The following is a 17,504-nucleotide window of genomic DNA, read 5'->3' as shown; positions in this document are numbered from 1 at the left end:
CAGGCGGGCTCAGCGCTGTCAGCACAGAGCCCGATGCAAGGCTCGATCTAACGAACCGTGAGATCATGACTGGAGCCAAAATTAAGAGTCGACGCTTAGTCGACTGAGCCCCCCAGGCGTGCCCCCGTGCTCTGGGAGGTTTTTAAAGGGATTCCCTTGTGGTCAGTCTGGGTGGGTTTGCCGGAGGAGACAGCTTTTGAGAGCGTAGTAGAAACACTGAAAGCGAGGCAATGGGTGGTCTTGCTGAGCTTATCTGGGGCAGGGAAACCGCAGATGAGCATTCCGGGCAGAATCCTGGCACGGGCAATGGTGCAGAGGTATGACAGCCTGAAGCCTGGCTGCCTCAGAGGTCCATGGAGTGATCACAGGTCTCTCTGACCTCCCAGTTACACCCCGCCACCTGAGCCCAGACTGATAACGTGGGGCATGACGCCTCCCCCAACAGTGCAGACCACACCCGCATCGAGGGGGCCCCTAAGGAAGCCTGGGAGGAAGGAGGAAGGGGGCACCCAGTTGGGAAGAGGATGAGCGTGTGCAGGTAGTAGGAGGGGGTAAGGGCGACATCAGAGAGGCCCTCTTGATACGTGCCAGGGCCCAGGACTGAGTGGCATCAGTGAACACTGATGGAATGACACACACATTTCTGAGATCTCAGGGAGGGAGGTGATAACCCAGAGCAGCCAGGGAGTGACTCACTGCCCCATAAATCCTCTGGCTAGCCGACACTTGCCTTAGCATAAGAAGCCCGTCCCAGAGGTCTGGACAGCCACAAACACTTCATCAGCTGTTTAAGCCCTTGGCCAGCCCTGACCCCGGGCTGGGGAGTCCAGCACTGAGGGCTGCGTGGCTGCAGGGAAGCTGGCTCCGTCGGGGAGCCTCACCCCTGCAGCAGGATCTCCCCCTTCCTTTCTCCCCGCTCCCCCCTCCAGGCCCTGCCTGAAGTCCCAGCACCAGGCCAGTCTTCCCGGGGTGACTCACTAACTTGAGAGTTTATTCCCTGTCCTGTGCTCTGTACACCCTGCATGAGTGAACACCCCTACCAGAGGCCACCTGGCAGAATGGCAAGAAAACCATGTTCGGAGTCAAGAAAGCTGAGTCCAAAAACCCAGCTTGGCTATTAATAAGAATGAGGACCGTTCCAACGTGCTAATAAGAGTAAGCCAGATGTACTTATTCAGCCCCAAGCTTCAGGCGCCGTATTAGAGCTTCACGTGACTTTCCTGGTTTCATTCTCACAACCCAACGTGCAGACGACAGAATAGAGGCCCAGCGAGATCAAGCGACTTTCACAGGGCCACACAGCCAGGAAGCGGCCAAGCTGGGGTCAGTCCAGATAGCCTGTGCCAGAGCCCAAGCTCTTCCATAATTCCATTATTGCACGGCGAGGCTCTAAGCAAGTACCTTAGCCTCTCTGTGACTCACTTTCCCTTTCTCTACAATGAGGGGATTGGTCTGGCTGAGGTCTGAATGCTTTCCAGTGTAGGCATGCCATCTTTCCCCTCCCTGGTGACCCATTTGCAGGTAACAACAAATGGGAGGAATCTTCTGGAGACCACAGCTTTCAGGAAGGAAGGGTGTGAACGGTGGGGACTCCAGCTCTGTGCTGGGCCACAGGGGGCTTCCGGGAAGTCGGTTTCTCCTCCTGCCCCCCCCCCCCAGGTACCTAGGTGGTCTGGAGCAACCCTGCATCAGCAAGGCAGGGAAGAGGTGCTATCCTTTTTCTCCCTGGACCAAGGCCACCAAAAAGCATCAAGACCCCAGGGTGCCACAGCCCCAGGGACGAGAAACATTAGTGGGAGGGAGAGGTGAGAGGCAGGTGGAACCCTCATAAATCCACCTGAGTGAGCAATGCTTTTTAAAGCCCTTTTCACTACAGGATACAAAATGCACCGTTTGGGGAGAGGATTTTATAGGCTATTTCTCCTCCTGGGTGATTTACCATCTGCAGGCCTGGCTTACCTGGGAGTTCTGCCCCTGAGGGATCATGGGAACCCATGGAGTGGAGTCAAGGTCAGTTTCACAACAAGGGCTGGTGTCCTTGCCAGGGCTCTGTGGTGGTCCGAGTGACTTGTCCTGACCTCCTGACCTCTCCTCCCAAGACGGGTGTCCACCTGGCCCCAGAGACATCAAGCGGGGCTCTCAGAAGGGACTTCTGCTCCCTACTCATCCCCTCCCCACCCTGCACTCACTCACCCAATCCATTCTCTCTCACACACCTTCACTGCACAAGCCCATCCAGGGGCCCACCACACATGAGGCCCCGTCTCAATGCCCAGGGTTCAGATAAATCAGAAACAGTCGCTGCCCTCGAGAAAGTCACCGTCCGGTAGATGGTTAAGTCACAGTCTGACTGTGACTGAGCTCTGAAGCCTAGGGGAGGAGATGCCTGCTGGAGTGAGGGAGCGTGGAGGAGGGAAGGAGCTCTCAAGGCAGGGAAATGGAGAGGGCCTGTGGACAGGACCAGCCTGTACGAAGGAAGGCACTGAGGCTGGGACAGGCCTGGGTGGTGGCGGCTGGGGAGCTGGATCCCACCCCCTGGAAGCCATCTAAGGTGCTGGAGCAGGGCAGTAACAATCGTGGCTTATTTTCGGCATTCTTTAAGCAATTCCAGAGGAAAAGTAACTCATCCCAATGCAAGGCCTTGTATCGGAAACAGATGTCATTGCAGCCACCTCCAAAGAGGGCCTCCTGGCTTTAGAAACAATTCCCACCTGAAGACTCAGATATAATTATGTCTATAATCCAACCCAAATGCCACTTGATGTGACAGAGACAATTGCTTTGTTTTCCCATGAGGGGGTGGGGAAGTGAAGGCATCTGAGCCCTGCCCCCCACCCAGAAGAGGGCCTGCAGAGGCCACAGGGTGGGGTGAGACGAGGGGAGCCATTCCTTTCTGCCCTGAACAGACACCTTTTGACCCTTGGGGACCAGGCCAGCTGGAGGTAGGGACGAGGCAGGACGAAGCAGGGAAATGGGGAAGCCCAGGTTCAGATGCCAGCTCTGTCCGCAGTTGGCTGTGTGACCTGGGACAATTCACCTTCCCTCTCTGGGCCTCAGCATTCTCATCTATAAAATGGAGAGAACACGACTGGTTGGCAGAGGCTGGGCTGGTGCTGTGGGCCAGGCCCTGCAAGAACTTCAACACCGTGCCAACAGCAAGGGGCTGGCAGAGCTGGGATCTGAACCCACGTCGGCAGGACTTTCGGCCCCGGTTCTGACAACCACCCCACCTCTGCCAGAACACCTGCCTTGCTCCCTTTCGAAGTACTGGTGGGCGTGGACCAAGACACCTGCAAGCCATCAAAGGATGACCACGAGAGTGTCTGTTAGCCAACCTGACGATGGCGGCAGTGCCCCGATGCTGCCTGGCGGCCCTCAGGCTGGCCGGCCTCAGCCTGTGCCTCTCCTGCTGGAAAGCGGCCTTGGCCCCAGGCCTTGCCCCATTCCAGTGTCTCTAATTTGGGCCCTCTCTCAGGCGTCCCCCAGGTCTCTGGCCAACCCGGGCCCAGTCAGCTCAGCCACCAGGGCCAGGCCCAGCTGCCCAGAGGTGCTCCTCGATTTGAGTTGTTTCCTCCACCCAGTGGTGAGCTCTTTTAGCTCAGCCGGGCCCCTGTGGCCCTGGGGCGGGGGGGGGGGGGGGGGGTGTCACACAAACCCCAGGGACTTCCATTCTCCTCTGGGAGCGGCTGCCCAGGCGTCCACTCGCTGCCCTCTGCTGCCCCCAACTGGCATGAAACGGCCCTGCGCAGACATCTCCAGCTCCCTCCATGTGTACTCACCACCTGGGAACTTTGTCTCTGGTCCCTTCGGTATCACTTTGCCCACCTCCACTTCCTGGTGCCAGGGCTGAGCCCTAGAAGCTCCACCAAAGGCAATGTTGCTCTGGGGCCACAGATAACGGGTACAGAAGGGAGGGGGTCTGTCTGATTACCTGGGACTCTGGGGGAAGGTGTCTGGAAGGAGTGAGCCCCACCCACCAGAAGAGGGAACAGAGGATGAACATTGGCTGAAGGTCAGACACTGGGCCCTCACAGCCACTCTGTGAGTGAGGGGCTCCTGTGCCCATCTACAGATGGGGAAAGAGAGGCTCAGAGACCCGCGATGATACCATCATCTATTAATGAGGCAGGCAGCTCTCCAACAGCACCAAATATCACAGCCCGCCGTCACTCGCCGGCCTGACCTCAGGTTCAGGCAGCTCCAAATAGCCCCTCACCCCATATCTCTGCCCCAAAGAGCGTCCTGGTCCACCCTGGCTGCCCTGGCCAGCTCTCGCCCCCGGGTGGCCCTGTGATAACATTCCCGTCTCCTTGATTCCCGCTGCAGGAAAGGAGCTTCTCCCTGCAGAAGGTGGACACAGACCAAAATGATAGTAATTTTCCTTTTGGGTTTGAACAGTTTAATAACAATTAGCCTCTCTCCACCACCCTCTCATCCGCAGAACACTTGCCACCCACCGGGCCGGGAGACTCCAGCTCACAGGCCTCCACTGAGCAGGGTATTGCGAGGAGGGGCCCGGGGCACCCATCTGTGGGACCCCGATCCAGGGCCCAGCCCTACTGCTCAGTCACACCCAACCATGGCCACACAGCTGGCATCCCCACACCGGTTTGGGGGCCACAGACACAGATGGGCCCAAAAGCAGCCTGGGGTGGCGGAGGAAGCCCCGACAAGTATTCCAGGCAAGCCTCCCCTCTCTGGGCCTTAGTTTCGCCACCTGTGCAGTGACAGAGGTGGCTCATCCGGTCTGTGAGCCTGACCAGCTTTTCCGTCCACCACCCCGATGCCTCACTAGAGTCGCCCCAGCTGAGAAGGGGCACAAATGGAGGAAGAGAGGCAGACCAGGAGGTGGCAGTGTGTGACGAGTGGGCAGGAGCCATCGGAGGCCTCTGGGGACCTTCGGACCCACAAATGCCCATTTCCGTAAGCCTCTCTTCCCAGGAAACCTGATGGAGGTGGGCAGAAGGACTCAACTGCAGGGAAGAGAGGGCTGGAAGCGGCAAGGCGTGAGCAGCCCCGAAGTGGGGCACGGACACAGGGACACCTGGGCTCGATTCCAGGCCCCGTTCCAGATAGGCTGTGTGACTTTGGGAAAGGACCCTCCCCTCTCTGAGCTCCAGGCCTTCGTCTGTACGGGGAAGCGTTCGTGATCGCTTCCAACGGCCTTTCACAGTGGTGTCAAAGGGGCCCCCCTCACAGGCCTGTGTGTTTATGTCCACGTGCCCGGCACTATGTGTGTGATGGGAAAAGATAGCTGAGTCACGAAAAGGGTGCAGGGAAAAGCTGCAGGAGTGGGGAGAGGGGTGTGGAGCTGGAAGTCCACATCCCAGAGATCTGCTGGCTCCTCTCCTACCCAGCATCACCTGTGGCTCCTGTGCCTCACAGGGGCAAGTCCAAAGCCTCCACCCACTCACTTTCCTCTCCCGTGCCCCCTCCTTTATGTCTCCAAGTCACCCAACACTCTAATCACACAGGGCCGTTGGCTTGTTCCAATTCACGTACGTCTCCCCCAGCTGGAGTACTCTTCTCCCTTTGTTCCTGACAAACTCCTACACATCCCTCAAAGCTCAGCCCCAAAGATCCTCCTCCAGGATTTCTTCCCTACCGTTATCAGCCGATGGTAACTGCCCCGTGTTCTGGGTTCCCACAGCACCCCAGCTGCACCTCCATCCCACCACCCAGGGTGCGCACAAATGAGCATACAGCAGAAGAAGGTGATTGAAAGGAACTAAGACCCCTTTCCAGAAGCATCTGCAATCAACCCGCGACTGAGTTTATCTGCAGCTTCCGCCACCCCCCTGGGCCTTCCCCTCCCTGACACTTCTCCTTCTCCATCTTGCAAAAAATAGCCCTGAGACCTAATTTCAGCTAAACCTTCAAACACGATTCTCCACTTTCAACTTCCCGAAGAGGAATCAATTGGCTGTCAAGTTTGCCAGAGCCTCTGCCGCCTCCCACACCCCAGCCCTGCCAGCCCTCCTCAAGGTCGATGGGAGGGGGTGGGGGGCAGACAGGAAGGACCCAGCCTACACCAAGGGGAGGTTGGGTCTGGGGAAGGTGGCGGGCTGAGGGGACCCGTGGGGAGACAGGTAACAGTCACCATCACCTTCCCCCCAAATCACACCATGAATTCCTAACATGGAGTGGCAGGTGAGAAGGGGCGGCATGCTGCTGTGCTAAGGATCCCTGGGCTTTGGGAAGGGAGACGGGCCCAGGCAGAGCCCCCGGACCCCGTCTGACAGCGTGTGCAGATACGGGGCCCCAGCTTGCTGCCTGCCTTCCCTCTCTTCCTTCCAGGATTCCCTACTGATGCAGAGAAGACAGATCTGGGTTTGAATCTTGGCCTCGACATCTCTGTGGAGCCTGAGAGCTGAGGGCCAGAGATGGGCAGAAGACCCATATGGTCACATGCTCCAAGCTCCCTTCTCCATCCTACCCTGGTCCAGGGTCCTCCATAGCTCTCAGGGCACACCCCAGCCTGCTGGCACCATGGGTCCTAGTGGTCCACTCCCCACCCCCAACTCCACCTGTAGATAGAAGGAAGTCCTACCAGATGGGCAAAGGTTCTGTATCTTGCCCAGGTCACAAAGCTGATATGAGGCTCAGCCCTGAGTCTGCTGACTTTTAGCTCATTCTTTTCGTTACTGCATCGAAATCTTTAAGCGCCCACTTTATGCCCAAACCACATGTTGCCTTACAAAGTCCATACTCCTCATTTTAGAGAAGGGTAAACTGAGGGTCCCCCAGGGTCACATGATCTCCAAGAAACAGAGGTGGGACTTGTGCCCAGCCCCTGATGCCCTGTGGGGTGGCTGCAGTCCCAGGCCAAATCACAAAAGGTTAGGGCCACGTATGGGTACAAACAGCCGGGACCCAGAAGTGCTCCCAGCTGAGTGGTGACCTTGGACAAGTCCAGCCTCTCCCAGGCTTTAGTCTTCACGGGGGAGGCAGACAGAATGAATCCGAACGAACACAACATGTTGATTCTCCATTAAACTCCATGGTTGCACAAGGGCATTTCTGTGAGAGGGGGTAACATCCTGTCCCCCGAGTTTCAAATGGCAGCGAAGACACCAGTTATTCAGGTATATCCTGTACTGTGTCTCCTGCCTCCCCTGGGGCAAAACCATGTTGCCTGGGTTCCCTCCGCGGGGGAGGGGGGAGGGTACACACAGCAGCAGTCAGCCAAGCACGTGAGGATGCAGCCTGTGGCAGCACATGTGAGGAAGTGTAAGCTGGGCAGGAGAAGAGGGTGTGCTTCTGGTCCTACAAGCGTCCGTCCCCAACACCCAAGCCCGGCTCCCTCCCACCAAATGCCCTGTCCTTGGCTCTCCACCCTGACCCTCCCCAGATCTCTACTGTTCCAAAGCCAAAAAGGGAAATACGATTCCAAGGATAATGGCGGATATTCTGTATTGAGTGTCCACCCTGGGTCAGACGTGGGCCTCGACGTGCCAGGACTCACGAAGGTCCACCACAGTCCTTCAAGGAAGGGTGGACATTCCACACGTTACTGAAACGGACTGGAGGCTCAGAGAGGGACTAATGAGGTCACACAGGTCACGGAAGAGCCAGGATTTGAACCCAGATCCCTATTTCTGAGCCCTCTAGCACCCGTGAGCTCCAAGCACAGCCCAGTATAGACACTCACACCCTGAAGTGCTCCACACAGAAAAGGGCCAAGGTGTCCAGGGAAGGACACAAAATGTCAATGTCCAACGGTCCTGGCATCCATCATGCCGAGCAAATGATTTCATGTCTCTCAGACTCAGCTCCCTCATCTGTGAAATGGAGACACGAATGGTCCCTCCCCTCCAGGTCGCTGTGAGAAGTGGGTAAAGTGACAAGTGAACACGCTTTCCACCTTGCGGACCCAGCTCATGCAGGCGGGACTGAGTCCCAGTGCCTGGGGGTCCAGAAGCCTGGGGCTGGCTCTGACCCACACACGGTTAATGGGGCGAAGACGTCACTACAAGAAGGACGCCAAACCTACCCGGCAGTTAAAGAGCCGCAGTGACAGCAACTTCAAGGTGTGATGATACATCTATCAGAGCAGCAAAAGGAAGGGGAACAGGCAAGGAGAAACACTGAGAGGTTCCGGGAGGGCACGGGGGCAACGGCTCCCCTGCTCACGGCCGGGAGTGCACACTTGTGCCCGGACATCAGAGAGGCTGGTCTCGACCTTGGCTCCACCATTTAGTGGCGCTTGGAGCTTAGCTGAGTGACTTCCCCTCTCTGAGCCTCAGTTTTCTCATCTGTGAAATGGGGTGATCAAAGTTTCAGCTTCAGGGCTGTCTTGAGGATTAAAAAAGATCATCTACGTAGGACCGGAAGCATAGTGCAGGTGGCTACGTTATTATTAGTCTTTGTTCCCTAAGGCCCCTGAAGGCTCAGCCCCAGAGGCTGTGGCCCCTAGGGCCCGGGGAAAGGCAGGACTTGGCCTCAGCTCCAGTTGACTGATTAGAGTCAGGGTCACCCAGGTGTCAGCGTCTTTGCCCTCCCTGTAGGCTAGAGATGGTCTCCCAGGGGCCCCCACCACACCCAGGGGAGTGACCCTGAATCCACTCTCGGCACAGGCTTCCCTTTCCTCCTGCTGCCCAAGGCCAATTCAGAGCCTGAGGCTCACAACCACCTCTTGGGGGAGCTTTTTAAATGCAGATACCCAGGTCCTGCCCCTGGCCCACCGCACTGAAATCTTGAGGGGACCTAAGAATCTGTTTTGCAAGCATTCTTATGACACACAGACTGGCGGGAGAATCAGTTGCCCCATGGAAAGCCCCACCCCGCTTAGCCTGGCTTTTGAAGCTCCATCGGCCCCAGACTCAGCCCAGCTGCTCAGCTGCCTACCCAGTCCTCCCTACCCCTCAACTCCAGTCCCACCACGCATTTCTCCGTTTCACAAACACATCAGTTTCTAGTGTGCCTCTATGCCTTCGCAGCTGCTGTTCCCCCTACTTGGAACTCCCTCTTTCACTGTGCCTCCTTACCCTTTAAGACCCAGCTCATAAAGTCAGCCTCCAGGGGGATACCCTTTCTAATGCATAGGGAACAGCTAGTTACTCCTAGCTCATCTGGAGCCCCAAAATCACACTGCATGGTGACAGCCAGGCCCGTGCCCTCTCTGTTCCGTCCACCCAAAACCCTCTTTCCCCTGCTCCCCATAGGGCTGGCGCCTCATCCCTTGGGCCTCAGCACAAATATCACCTCTCGACCACACCACCTCAAGGAAGCCCTCCTGGTGTCCTCTATCACAGCAGCCTGCTTTTCTTCACAGCACGTAGCTCGAGCATGAGAATGTCTACCAGGTCCCCTCTTGGCCACCGCCTCCCACTCAGCCCCAGTCCCAATAATGGTGCCTGGCACACAGCTGGCTTGCCATAAAAACTACTGGATGAAAGAATGGATAAAGTATCGATCAAACATCCACCCGTCTCCTCTATAGACCATGAGCTCCCAGGGGAAGAGACGGCGTGTTCTGCTTTCTCCCTGTCTGTACTTCTGTGCCTCCAGTGACCGACAGAGCACTGGACAGAGGGGCGCACGGGAACATACAATAGTGTGCGTGCTTGGAGAGGACACAGCGGGACACAGAGAGTCAGATGATAAGGGTCACCGCGTTCTGTCTCCGTAAAGCTGTTTGGGTTAGTCATAAAAAGGTGTATGCTAATGAGGCCACTGAAATCAATAGCTAGAGTATATATGCTGTGCTTTGTCAATTCTAAGGCCTCATCAGTTTTAAGATGCAGCATTATTTTATGGGTCTCCAAGAAAGAAAAAAACACAGCGATTAAATTATGACACGCCACAGACTGCAACGTGAGAGATATTAAAACGCAAAAATAAAAATCGTTCATCTTAAGAGTCGCGGAAGCGTGGTGTGCATGTGCACACGTGAGGGTGTGTTAATCTGGCCTCGCTCGCGCTAGACTCTCGCTTCCCCGGCCAGCTCGCTCTGGGCCCCGTGGCTGCGGGGCTGTCTGTCCTCCGTCTGCCCCCTCCCTCACAGGACGGGACACCCGTGTGGCCCCCAGGCTGAGCCACAGAGAGGGGAGCAGCTGAGTGATCGGATACCTAGAACAAGGGAGGCTGGATGCTCTCCCGGTCCGTGAGGCTCCAGGAAGGGGGCCCGCGGGGTCGCAGAGTGGCACCCCAGGCCAGGTGGCGATGGTGACGCAGAGATAGTTACCGTGACCCGGAACGGCGTGGTGGCCGAGGGCTCCATGCTGGGGTTCTTCTCTGAGAGGCTGCCGGGCAGACTGCGCCGGGAGCCCGGCCTTTCCTGGGGCGACTCTGTCAACAGAGGGAGAGAGAGGGTGAGGACAGACGATCGAGGCCACTCGGTCAGGCCCTCCTGTCATTCCCCATCCTGCCCAGGACGACAGGCAACTGTCCCCCTAAAAGAGTACAGCCGCTGTGGAAAACAGTTTGGCTGTTCCCCCAGAAAATGAAAGCCAGAATTACCCCACGATCCAGCAATTCTTCTCCTGGGTATATACCCCCAAGAGTTGAAAACAGGGGCATACACAGACTTGTATGCAAATGTGCACAGCAGCGTCATTCATAATAGCCAAGAGGTAGACACAGCCCAAGTGTCCATCCACAGATGAATGGACGACCGTTCATACATACAGGGTGGTACATCCATACGATGGAATGCTATTCCGTCATAAAAACGAACAAAAGTTCTCACACACGCTGCAGTGTGGACGAACCTTGAAAACATGCTGAGCTACCAAAGCCAGGCACAAAATGTTGTACGAGTCCACTTACATGAAACACCTGCAATCTCGGCAAACTCATAGAGATGGAAGGTAGGTTGGAGGTAACCGAGGGGCTGGAGGCAGGCGGAATGGGGAGGTATTGCTTAATGATAAGAGTTTCTGTTTGCAGTGATGGCAAAGAGCGAGCAACGGGTAGCAGTGATGGTCACACCGCACTGTAAATGTATTTAATGCCATTAAAGTGTACCCTTAAAAATGATTAAAATGGCAAACTTCATTTTATATATATATATATATATATATACATATACATGTAATTTATATAAGTATATATATATAATATATATGTGTGTGTATATATATAATATATATGTGTGTGTGTATATATATACATATATATGTATATATATATATATATAGTTGTGTATATTCCAATGTGTTTTAAAAAAAGCTCTCTCCAAATCTTCACTTCGAGTCATATATCTTGTGACATAATAAAGCTTCCTGTTCCTGGAGGTATACAAGTAGTCCCTTCAAACATGAGAATCTGTGATCTCTGGCTTCCAATTCAGACCTTCTTTTCTAGAGGCCTTAAACTCGATGGGAGTGCAAAGGCTGGTAGGTTTCAGGATCAAGGGTAGCACCCAGCTGGTTATTTCAGTGTAGCCATGGGGGGGCCCAGGGTAGCCACGGCTTCCCACAGTTCAAGAGAAGCTGGAAACCCGAGCTTTTTAAAATATGAAGAGTTTTGATTTTTAGACGGTGACAGCTTACTTACAACTCACAGCCGTGACCTGAGCCTGCCTGTTCAAAACCTCTCAGGTCAGTGCGACCTGGCCACTTGCCTGGCTGGCTCCCCCACGCCGTGCTCGGCACTGGCTATCTCTCTGCCTGTGCTCCAGCTGTGGTCCCCCACAGAGGAATCCGGTCCATCCCATCCCACAGGCCCCGGAGGAGACCCCTGGGAATCCCTCTGCCCCCAGCTCTCAGCCCCCTTCTGGCTCCTCTAGCAACAGCCAGGCCAAGCCTCCTGCCGATGATCTCACTTCGCACACAGTACATGTCTGTCTGTCTGTCTGTCTGTCTCTCTCTCTCTCTCTGTCTCTCTCTCTCTGCTTGGCTATGGAACTCCTACCGCCCGTGCCCAAGCTGGCTGCATCTCATCCCCAGTATCCTGTGTGGAGCCTGGCACATGGGGGCTGCTCAGGAAAGTCCTGTTGGCTCGCAAGGAAGAAAAAGGACGGGGGGCAGACACTTCCCCGGTGCATGTGCACACACAGGGACGCATGCCCAGCCACACACTCACGTCCACATCTATGCAGACACTCCAACGGGTACCCACACAGACTCATCCGCAGGGACACATGCATTCGAGGACGGGTGGACGTGTGCACATCTACAGAACAGATGACGAGGAGCAAGCTGTCCCAGAAGGCAGAACGGCAATGTCTACGTTTTCCGGTCCTTTCCCTCCATGTAGCCAGATTGGACAGAGGTCTTCAGAAGTGTGGAAGGACAGAGTGGAGCCCGTCACCACGCCCCCAGGATAGGCTCCAGTACTGAGCCCTGGCCAACGGCCAGGCAGGCAATGCCACCCTGGGCCTGGGGGAAGTGTACGACCACGGGGAGGGGTTCAGGCGTAGCTGACTACCAGGCAGGGGCTGATACCAGGTCCAGCTGTGCACTAGCCAGCCCTGGGCCACCTCTTCCAGAAAAGCTTCCACTACTCAGCATCTCCCCAGCCCAGTGGCTGCGATCTCCCAGGGCCTCGCTGCCTCCCTCGTGGTGTTTCCTGCTGAGAACCTTCTTCCCTCCTCCTCCTCCGCAGTCCCTGCTAGTCACACTCTAGGAGACACCACTCGTTCTGGAGGTTTCCCTAGGAAATCTCTTCTTGGGCTCCTCAGTCTACCTTCACCTCTCCCCCCACCCCCCCATTACCTCCACCTGGGTGTCCACCATAACCACTGTGTCCTACCTATGTATGAGGCACTGTGCTCAGCGTCCAGAAGCCCCTCAGGAACTTCGCCTCCCTCCCCCAACACACACACACACACACACACACACACACACACACACACACACATCCCTCCACCGCCCTTCCTGGGCATGTGGGCCATCATGGCTCCAGGCAAGACATACATGGAGCCACCAGGTAGGGCAAGAGGAACCCAGCAAGGCTGCCTCTCCTCTGAGACAAAACCTGATATCCCCTGTGCAAAACACTGCCTCTTGCCTACTGGGTCTTAGCCAGGGGCCTTTGGGGTTACTTGATCCAACCACCCATGGTACAGATGAGGAAGCTGACAGCGGAGGAAAGGAACTTGTCCATTAGCCCCTAACTCAATAGGACTATAGCACAGACTCTCTCTCAGGTGCTCCCAAAATAGCCTTAGACTTCAATTCAGAAGCCCTGGCCACACCCCACCCATGTGAGAAGGTAGAAACGCAGGAGGAGCCTGCAGGAAGGGACAGGAGTCCCCTCCCCCCTGCACAAAACAGCCGGATCTTCTGACTTTTCAGCCTCCCCTGCGTGCCCAGGGCAGGGCCCTGCCCTCCAGAGGAAAGTGACAAGGGACCTTCCTACCTCTCCAGGCAGCTTCCACTGGCCCCAGTTCCATCCTCCACTTTTTCCACCCTGCCTTCTGGTCCAGGGGGCTGACCTGTGTAGACCCCACCAGCTGAGCTTCTGGACCCCCCAGCCTCCACGAGGTTAGGCCAGTGGTGGGGGGCCCTGGCAGGAGATCAGACAGGGCGGGGGAGGAAGAGTCGCCCACACTGGCTGCCTCCCTCCACTGATGGTCCCAGATCCTATCAAGAGGACCCTGTCCCCTGAGCGCCCACACAGCTCCCCTCCCTCAGCCTTGGTAGATCATCCCCGGTTGTCACTGGCTCTGGGGTCCCACACTCCTCTTCACGGTTCCCCACACCCGCCCACACCTCAAATCATCCTAGCGTTAAGTGCCATCTGCTTCCTGCTGGACCCTGACCAGGCAGGATCCCAGCTGCTTAAGACCCGGCCCCCGCTTGTGGAGCGGAGGCAACTCCTTTACAGAGGGGTGGGGAAACAAGGCCAGGAAGGAAGCTGTGTCCTGTCATGGGTCTTCAGGGGCAGGGTCTGGGCCGGGCCAGGCTCTCTCCCCATCTGACACCCCAAAGGGCTTTCCCAAGCCTGCCAGAGGCTTGAAACACTAACAAGAAGCTTGTGGATTGCGGAATTCTGAACCAGCATTTCTTTACCTTTTATGCCTTATCATTTCCCCCTAAGAGGTCTTTTTAGATTTTTTTTTCTAGATTCCCCCCCCCGCCATAAAACTCTAATACCATATACAGTAGCTATCTTTATGTACTGTACATATACTGGGCTTTTATACAGTAAAAAGAGTGAAAATTTGGGGTTCCTGGGTGGCTCAGTCAGTTGAGCGTCTGACTTGGGCTCAGGTCATGATCTCACGGTTCGTGGGTTCGAGCCCCGCATCAGGCTCCGTGCTGACTGCTTGCTCGGGGCCTGGAGCCTGCTTTGGATTCTGTGTCTCCTTCTCTCTCTGCCCCTCCCCCACTCACGCTATGTCTCACTCTGTTTCTCAAAAATAAATAAATGTAAAAAAAAATTTTTTTTCAAATAAAAAAAAAAAGTGAGATTTTTTTTTTTTTGCCCCTTCCCTTCTGAGAACCAACTTTTTTCACCTACTTGGGGTAATATCACCCCCACTGAGAAGGCAAGTTCTGGAGCCATTCAAATAGAATCCCCACATGACACCTTGGACAGCTATGGTGAGCTCCACCTTCCAGATGAGGAAACTGAGGTTCTGCGAGGCAAAAATGACTTCCTCTAAATTTCCCCCAGGCAGGAAGTAAGAGTATGCGCTCAAGCCCCTTAAACTGTCCCCCAACAACCCACACTGAGGACCTCAGAGAAGGCAGAGGGTGCCTGGAGCGTGGGGGGTGGGGAGGGGTGCAAGACTGGTACTGGGAGACAGGATTCCCCCTGGCCTCTGCTGTGTGACTCCAGGCAAAGCCCTTTCCGTCTCTGAGTTCATGATTTATCATCAATCCAGTGAGTCAGGAGGGGGTCAGGGCAGTGACTATCTCTATGCTCCACCACCAGAACAAAAGCAAAGACAAAAACCCAAATCTTTCTTTATGGAAAGTTGATCACCTTCCCCCATCCTAATTCTGCCTGCAAGGGATCAGTCTGAGTCCTCGACAAACACACAGAGGCCTATGTCCTTTGATTTAGCAGGAATTTTTTTTTTTTTAATCTGGGGACGCAGACACTGGCCTCACGTCCTCGGAGGTCTAAGCAAGACAGCTAGTGCCAAACAGAATCCCGGAGACGTTAAGTGACCTAACACTGTGCAGCGTGAAGGTGGCATCCCTAGACCTTTGGAGCACTGGCTCGGGAGTCTCCTCTCAGCTCACACTCTCTCTGTGACCTCCACATGACCTCAGGGCTCCCAACCTGCAAAACTGGGCCACCGGCCGAGCTGACCCCAGATGCCCTTTCCACGAGGAAAAGAAACAAAAGTTTCCATTTTACCAGAAGCGCCAGGCTGCATGCATTTTAACCTTCATGTGTTTGCAAAAAAATAATAATAATAATAATAAAATAAAATAAAATCGGTTTCATTCAAATGCTGCCGGCTTGGTTGCCATGGATACCACCTAATCATGAAGGATGACTGTTACTTGTTCCCATGGAAACACGGAGGCCTGAGGAACATCCTGTAATTTCAGACAAGACACCAAATTTCAGTTGTCGGGTTGTACTGCCCAGATCTTAATGCCTAAAAACAGGTAGAGGCAGCAACCTCTAATACTCACATCAGGAGAAAAGAATTCAGCATGAGTACAGAAAAAGGAGAGGAGAGAAAGGGGTGTGTGCATATGTGCTGCAAACAGTGACTAGGAAAACGCAAATTAAAACTACCAGATGCCATTTCCCACCTTTCAGATAGACAAACATTAAAAAAAGAACAGTGACCCCAGTGTTGACAGGGACGGGGAAGGCTCCTTCGTCACTGCTGGTGGAGTGGGAAGGGTTTGGAGAACAATTAGGCTAGAGCTAATGGAAACAGACACACACATGCGCCCTAGGACCAGACTCCCCCCTACATGTCCAGTCTAGAACGATGCTTCATCCTTGCACATGGACGTCTGCACGAAGATGTCCCCTGCAGCACTGCTTTGTAGTAGAAAAATGTTGGGAGCAGCCTAAACGTCCACCAAGAGGGGAATGGGCCACCACACCCTGGGGCAATCATTTGGAGGAATACTATACAGCAAGGAAGAGGGTATGTCTCCGGGGGCTCTGTTCACATGGCACACAATGGCACTACAAAGGATCCAGTTGTGTGAGATCAACAGGAAGCACACCAGAAATATGACGTTGAGTGAAAAAAAGTACGTTGCCAAAGGAAACAATGCAATCTGCTTACGTGCTCCCCCCACCTTTTTTTTTCACAAGAATGTTCCTAACATTTGTAATAGCCAAAAACCGAAACAACAAAACACCCTTCAGTAGGTGAATGGTTAAACTGTGGTCCATCCACTATGTAGGAGGCTGAATATTGGCCCCCCAAAGAAGTCCACTTTTCTTCCTAATTCCCAGAACCTGAGAATATGTTACCTCACATGGGGACTTTGCAGACACGATTGAGGTTAAGGAGACAGGAGTTTATCCTGCATTATCCAGAGGGAAACAGTCTTTTTTTTTTTTTTTTTTTAATTTTTTTTTCAACGTTTATTGATTTTTGGGACAGAGAGAGACAGGGCATGAATGGGGGAGGATCAGAGAGAGAGGGAGACACAGAATCGGAAGCAGGCTCCAGGCTCTGAGCTGTCAGCACAGAGCCTGACGTGGGGCTCGAACTCACAGAATGTGAGATCATGACCTGAGCTGAAGTCGGACGCTCAGCCGACTGAGCCACCCAGGCGCCCCTAAGCTGCTAATTTTTTTTAAGGTTGTTGTTGTTGTTGTTGTTGTTGTTGTTGTTGTTGTTGTTAGTAATCTCTACACCCAACATAGGACTCAAACTCACCATCCAGAGATCAAGAGTCGTGTGCTCTCCTGACTGAGCCGGCCAGGCACCCCTAAGCGCTACATTTTAATCTGTTGTCGCACAATAAGAAACAAACACACATGCTGTGAAATATTACACAACAATGAAAAAAGAACGCACTAATAGATTTCCACAACTTGGGTGGATCTCAAGGGCATTATGCTCCGGGGGCGGGGGGGGGGGGCACGGAAGCCAATATCAAAAGGCCACGTAGTGTCTGATTCCATTTACGTGGCATTCTTAAAGTGGCAAAGTTCTAGAGATGGACAGTTGAATAGTAGTTGCCCGGGGTTGGGAATGGTGGGGGGTGGGCAGGTGGGTGTAGCTATAAAGGGGCATCACCAGAGATCTTTGTGGTGCCAGAATAGTCTTGTGTCTTGATTGTGGTGGTGGTTACATGAATGTGGATACGTGTGCTAAAAATGGCACAGAATTATACACATACGGTCCCAAGTTTCAGAAGGGGAGAGAAAACAGTGGATGAAAACAGCCCCTGACGTCCAGAAGCCGACCTGACATTCACCGCTACGTCATGCTATTCTCCTTCTGGACATAAACAATCTTACAGGGTACCAGTCTGAGACGAGGTTACCATGATAAAGTGAGACAAAACAAGGCCACTTCATAATTTTGTCTAAGCAACTGACAAAAAGCTGGGTCACTGTACCACCCGCAAAACAGCAAACACCCTCCCACGTTGGCTAAAATGACAGACCGCTGCTGC

At 54.3% G+C, this 17,504-nt stretch overlaps 1 protein-coding gene across 9 annotated transcripts in view; it reads right to left on the bottom strand.

The window, feature by feature from the left end:
- DAB2IP (DAB2 interacting protein) overlaps positions 1 to 17,504 on the bottom strand; it is a 186,499-nt gene that overhangs the window by 87,829 nt on the left and 81,166 nt on the right. For 8 of the 9 annotated variants that reach the window (XM_086683900.1, XM_086683898.1, XM_086683903.1 and 5 more), the window contains one exon: positions 10,187 to 10,290. In XM_086683900.1, coding sequence (XP_086540026.1) covers positions 10,187 to 10,290 — 104 coding nt within the window. Of the gene's footprint in view, positions 1 to 10,071; positions 10,291 to 17,504 lie in introns of those variants that run through there. The other variant, XM_086683907.1, reaches the window with a different exon arrangement.

The sequence above is a fragment of the Puma concolor genome, chromosome D4 (assembly GCF_028749965.1).
Source record: "Puma concolor isolate L17-30 chromosome D4, mPumCon1.1.hap2, whole genome shotgun sequence".
In the NCBI taxonomy this organism is placed as follows: domain Eukaryota; kingdom Metazoa; phylum Chordata; class Mammalia; order Carnivora; family Felidae; genus Puma; species Puma concolor.
This window is presented reverse-complemented; position numbering and strand designations above follow the sequence as displayed.